The sequence below is a fragment of the Camellia sinensis genome, chromosome 8 (assembly GCF_055761805.1).
Source record: "Camellia sinensis isolate YWXY chromosome 8, ASM5576180v1, whole genome shotgun sequence".
NCBI classification, from domain to species: Eukaryota; Viridiplantae; Streptophyta; class Magnoliopsida; order Ericales; family Theaceae; genus Camellia; species Camellia sinensis.
This window is the reverse complement of record NC_138968.1, coordinates 45,907,877-45,914,172: the sequence shown is the minus strand read 5'-3', so window position 1 is coordinate 45,914,172 and position 6,296 is coordinate 45,907,877. Positions and strand designations below refer to the sequence as shown.

Sequence of the window (6,296 nt, the reverse complement as noted above, 5' to 3'; positions counted from 1 at the left end):
TTTTAAATTTCAATCTTACAGGGAATGCACTAGAGGATCAGAATTCAATAGGTTTCTATCTTAAAGTTTTTTTTTTTTTTTTTTTTTTTTTTTAGTATATATAATATTTGTTGAATACGAATTTGTGATTATGGGGTGGCGGATTTGGTTCCAATTTTTCACCCAAAATCACAAATTTTTATATTTTTCATATTTTTAATTAATTAACACAAAATTATAAATCAAATTTTTTTTTTTACGAATCACAACATCCTTTGACGCCAAGTTGCCAACCAACGGTATCCGAGGAACAACTAATAACTTCTCTCACACCAGTGTGTTCACATAGGACATCATACACACACAGACTTCCACTCGTCTATTCCATCTATACACACAAAAACAAAAACACAGACATACAGTCGGCAGCAGCACATTAATATTATCTCAGTGCTTTTGTGGGCATTGCATTCCAATTCCTTTTTCTTTCCAGATATAATAACTAACGACTGGTAAAGTATAACCCCTCACCCAACAACACCCATCATTATTACCCACCTCCTCCTCCTCACTCTCCTATCACATCACCCCAACCAAACCAAACCAAAATCCAAAGAAAAAGCCTTCACTCTCTTTCTTTCACTTTGTGTGCCTCTGCTCTGTAATAAAGTTCAGAGAGAGTGAGTGAGTGAGTGAGTGAGTGAGTGAGTGAGGGAGAGTAACCAAAAAAAACCCATATTTGTGCCTGCCTGAGATCATGGCTGAAACCCCAGAACCGGTGCCGGAGGCCGAAATAGGGTCGGAGACAAAGCGGATCGTCAACCCGAGAGCTGAAATAGACACTTCACCCCCTTTCGGGTCGGTTAAAGAGGCCGTGACTCGTTTTGGTGGCAGTGGCTCTTGGATCCCCCTTCATCTCCTCCGACTTGCTGCTGCTCATGTATGTGTATGAGTTTATGTTTATTTATTAGTATTTTTGTTTTTTTAAATATAAAAAACTGATACTGTTGTTGTTTACTATTTCAGCTTGTAATTTGTAAGATGGACTTATATTGTTATTTGGATGTTCATTTTTTAAATGAGTTTGTTATGTGAGAGATTAATCTGTAATTCTGTGTTAACTAACTACTATGGTTAACTTTGTTCTCATACTGGTTCATGAATACTTGGAATTGTAATTTTTTTGCATTTTATCTCTAGTTTGAATGCTGAAGTTAAATTTTAGAAATTGGGAATTGGTTATTATTACATGATTTTTTTTTTTTTTTTTATTTGGGTAATTAAAGAAGGAGGTGACGCAGTCTCCGCCAGACCCCAGCCCCGGCTAAGACATTGCTTGAGGCAACGTTTAAGGGCGCCACACCGAGGGGCGACAGAGAGTTGAACCCGGATTGAAAGCATTTTTGGGCTGACCCTTTCCGTTGAACCTACCCCCCAGGGGCTTACATGATCCTTTTGCAAAGAGTATAGGCATGTAAAAATTGAACTATTTTCTTACTATTTTGTTGTAGAACTAGGATTTTCTTTTTTAGGCAGTGTTTGGTTTATAGATTTGGAAAATGGATTTTGAAAAGGAAAGAGAAAAAGTGTGTGAAATTTAGGCTAAATGTAGTTATATTTCATTCATTAATAAATGTTCCCTTTAGCAATTAGCACCTTTGGTGATTCCACAATGAGTTCATATACTTCCCTTTACCACCTTCGGTGATATATGATTAGCTGTTTCATTATCTTATGCATTCTTATTAATTCTACAAGAATTATGTTGACAGACTGATAATGAAGCGATTGTTTCTTTGCATTTACATTTAATTGATAATAACTTTATGATGAGCAGCATGGTTTTGAGGAGTTTGAGTTGGACAAAGTGGAGGAACAAGCGGCAGAGTTGGAGAAGGATCTTCTTGTGAAAGAACGACAAACACTTCGTGTCTTGAAAGAACTTGAAGATGCAAAAAAACTTGTAGAAGGGTTAAAAATGAAGTTTGTGAAAGATGTGTCGGAATGCATGGCGACGCCTGAGTTAAATTCATTGCGAAGTTTGAGCCTGTGCCCTGATCAGTCTCCCGCTTTGATCTTAACAGAGTTGAATCAAACAAAATTGAACTTGAATAAAACTACCACTGATCTTTCTGCAATTCGAGCGTATGTTGAGTCTTTGAATAACAAAATGAAAAAACAGATAATTTCCCGGGAGAAGCCACCTGAGAGGGATATGCCAAATCCTGTAGGGGCATTGCCTATTGAAGAGAAGATTGATAGGGCAAGAGGGTTAGCCAATGATGCAGAAATTCAAGGTGATCCCAAGAATTCAACAAACATTTCAAGGCATCTTCAGGAATTGAACTTTGAGGCCGTGCAGTTTAAGAAAATAGCAGAAGCTGCAAAATACGAGGTTATTAAGGCAATGTCAGAGATTGAACAAACAAAGACAAGTATTAATGTGGTTGAGATGAGGCTAATTGCAGCAAGAAAAATGGAGGAGGCAGCGAGAGCTGTTGAAGCTGTTGCTTTTGCTGAAATGAAGGCTCGATCAAGCAGTGAGTGTTCATCAGAGGCAAGAAAGCCCCAGGGGGTAACTCTTTCCTTTGAAGAGTATTCTTCTCTTACCCAAAAAGCTCATATATTTGAGGAGTTGTCAAATAGGAGAGCTAGAAATGCCATGTATCATAATATTGATGAAGCAAATGTATCTGAAGTCTCGATTCTAAAGAAAGAAGTTCAACATGGTAAAAAGTCCGAAGAGGCCTTCTTTGGGGGAACACCAGAGCATAGTGAAATGAGATGCTCGGGACATAACTCTGTGTTTAAATCCCAGTCGCTTGATGGAAATGAATCCAAACCGATCAACGAAAAACCCGTCCCTGTTTTACGGTCATCGATTTCAATTGGGGATGTGTTGAGCAGGAAGTTGATTTTGCAAGATGATTTTGTTGTGGGAAGGCATGTGGAAGGCCACAATGAAAGACAACAGGTGTCTTTAAGTCAAATGCTTCGTGAACAAAGCGGGCTTATATCACGACAATCTAAAAAGGGTGTGAAAGATGGGATTGTTCACAAGCAATTCTTTTCTCAAAGGAAGAAGTTTGGATTCATTGATATATCGCTCCCCTTAAAGAAGCAAAGCAAGAAAAAGACACAGGCTTCAAATCTGAGGTGAAGTGGCTTGACAGAGGAATAGTTGTGAGTTGACATTTTCCATTTCTATTTACTCATTCGTTGTGTTGTGTTGTGTTGAGTTTGCTTGTGGTGTTGATGGCTTGAGATTTGGTTTTCAAATGTGTTTTGTTTTGTTTTGTTTTTTTTTTTTTTTTTTTTTTTTTTTAAGTGTAATGGGATTATGTGATTTACTGATTGATATATTATACTAATTCTGCAACATTAAGAAAGATGTCATGCAATTTGCACTTTACAACTACAATTCATTAAACAAAATGATGAATCATACACTTTGAAGCAAGATAATTGTAGAAACAGTGAAGCAGCATTCCTCAAATGAAAATTGATTGTATTGTTGAAATATGTGTGAAGATAGAGTCTCATATCGGATAAAAAGTAAAAAGAGATGAGTCTTAGGTTTAGTTAAAAAGCTAAAAAGTTATTAAAAAATCAAAAAGTCTATAGCATATACTAAAAAGTCAAAGATTTCTTTTTCTCTCTACTTTTTTAGCACATCTTTTCGTAAAAAATTAAAAAGTCATTCCAAACATACTAGTTATTTTTATCTCATATTTTAGCCAAAAAATAAAAAAGTTACTAAAATAGTATGTTCTCAAACGAGGCCTTAATATACTTTCGATGAGCTCTCCACTTAGAGTTAGAGGCTTAAACTTTTAAGTGAGTATGAGTTTCAAATAATGTATGTTGGGCCTTGATATGACATTTGTGGACTCAAGAGTTTCTCTCTAATGGATTGGGTTGGTATTGCTATGCGCTTGTGGGCTTCCTAATTCCATAACAACTGGTATCAGAACCAATGACAGACGATCTATGAGCAGACTCTCCTAAAGCATTGATGTTGGTGGGCTTGAGCTTGCACAAAAACTCTTGATAGAGTAAGAAAAATTCATGATAACTCTTGGTGGAGTAAAGAAAAATTCTTGGTGCACGTGGTAATGTTGGATCATGACAATGTGGTTCTCAATGGAATATTGAATCTTAATATATATTAGATGGGCTCTCCACTTAGAGGCTTAACTTTTTAAGTGCGTATGAGTCTCAAATAATGTATGTTAGGATTTGATATATGACATTTGTGAATTCTAGAGTTTCTCCCTAATGGATTAGGTTGGTATTGTTGTGCACTTGTGAACTCTCTAATTCCTTGACATGTATGAGGAAATAATGATATTATAACATGATATGAGTACATATCGAAATTATTTTTTATTCTTGTTACAAATACTATTCACCATGTTCGTTTTCAGTTTTTTGAAAATACTTTTCGAAAAATTAGACTTTCTTGTTTTTCATAATTTTTTTGTTTTTACTGAATTTTTTTAATATTTTAAGCAATTTTTTTTAATTTTTAGACAAACCTAATATAAATACACTTAAAAAATATCATTTTCGTGAATTTTTTTTTAAAAAAATTTACTAAATACCAAAAATATAATAAAAATATATAAAAATTCAATATATTTTCATATTTTTGTATATTTATTAATTTTTTAAAATATTTTTTTACAAATATTTTATTTTTTAGATACATTTAAGTAAAAGGGATTTTTTTTTTTTTAAGGTCACTCGTATTAAGATTTTATAGCATAAAGGACATCTAATATTTTCATAATGTCTACGGTCCCTCAAGTTGATCCAGAGAAAATTGGTCCAGAGAAAATTGGTCCAGAGAAAATTAGTTCAGAGAAAATTAATTTGGAGAAAATTGATCCAAAGAAAATTAGTCCAGAGAAAATTCACGTCACAGAGAAAAGAATTTCTCTGGACTTTCCAAATTTCTCTGACTTTCCTTAAACTTCCCACTATAAATTTCTCTGCCCTCCCCTTCTCCAAATTTCTCTGCCTTCCATAAACTTCCCACTCACCCAGAGAAATTTCTCTGCCTTTTCACAAAATTACATCTCCAGAAAAATTTGTAATTAATTCTCTGATTTATATATGTAGCGTTGTTGTTGGTGACAAAATCAAGAGAAAAGGAAAGGGCACATATTTCAGACCCCCAAACTGCAGTTGTGCAACAACTAAGAGAATTAAGATGAACCTATCACCCCAGGGAAGAGTTCTGATATTTTATTGAAAGCATCCATAACCTGCGACGATGACAAATAAGCAGAGTATGAAATACCGTAAAATTCCATAAAACATCACTAATGCTATGTTTGTATGTTTGTTTCAATGGAAACCAGTTTCAACCAAAAAATAAATAATCCCGGAAAACATTTTCCTACATTGTGTCCTTGAAACTAATGTACTAATTGTTGTATTAGTGGTGGCAGCGGCAGTGGGATGGAGGTGGGGCGATAGTGGTAGTGGAGCTGGTGGTGACAATGATAGTGTGGTGGCATTGGTAAGAGTTTAGTTTGGAAAATATTTTCTACCCAAATAAGCTTGTTTTCCGTCGTTGACCATGGAAAACATTTTCTATTAGACTTTTGCTTTCCATTGTACCAAAACTCAGAAAGTGCAGAAAATATTTTCCACCCAAAGAAAAAATACAGTGTAAGAGCAGAAGTAGCAAAAGCTCACACAACAGAAATAGACTATTAAAAAAAAAACTCTTTTTTTATGTTGATAAAACTTGTGAAAACCTGCTTGGAAGACTCGAGCAATTATTTCTTCCAAGTTTTGTTCCAAGCTAATTTTGCATGGCCAAAAAGAAAAAAATCGGTGATGGCCAAACATGAAATATAAACTTTGAGGCGTACATACCTCCTTGTCATTCTGATATTTTGCAATACTCAAAGGATTCTGCAAACACTACAAAAAAATGAGTGTGTAAGAGAGAGCAAAGTTAGAATCAAGCAAGTGCATCAATTAATTAGGGCATGGGCATACATCCATGATGGCTGATTGAACTCTTGGATTTTGAAATGCCATGGCGACTTCGGGATTGGCCATAATTTTTTATATAACTTCTTCAGGAGTAAGCCCAATTTGATCTGCAAAACACAAAATAAATTTAGTACTGAATTATGACAACAAGAGCAAAATCGTGAAATACAAGTAATATTTGATCTACAAAACATGAAATGTAACAATAAAATAAATTCAGTGGGATTTGTAGACTAAGAAGCATAACCATTGAAGGAATGAAATTAAACATACACACATGGTACAGGTATATGTGAGTGTGAAAT

General features: G+C 34.7%; 1 protein-coding gene across 1 annotated transcript; it reads left to right on the top strand.

Annotated features, from left to right (window-relative positions):
- The first annotated feature begins 324 nt into the window (after nucleotides 1-324).
- LOC114306114 (WEB family protein At3g51720) lies at nucleotides 325-3,360 on the top strand. The gene is made up of 2 exons (XM_028251284.2): nucleotides 325-919; nucleotides 1,817-3,360. The coding sequence occupies exons 1-2, from the start codon at nucleotides 737-739 to the stop codon at nucleotides 3,137-3,139; spliced, it is 1,506 nt and encodes a 501-aa protein (XP_028107085.2). The 5' UTR covers nucleotides 325-736; the 3' UTR covers nucleotides 3,140-3,360.
- The last annotated feature ends 2,936 nt before the right edge of the window (nucleotides 3,361-6,296 follow it).

Bases quoted from the DNA above. Each gene is read 5' to 3' on its own strand.
- LOC114306114 (XM_028251284.2), top strand. From the start codon at position 737: ATGGCTGAAACCCCAGAACCGGTGCCGGAGGCCGAAATAGGGTCGGAG. The intron at 920-1,816 runs GTATGTGTATGA...TATGATGAGCAG, and splicing joins TCCGACTTGCTGCTGCTCAT to CATGGTTTTGAGGAGTTTGA.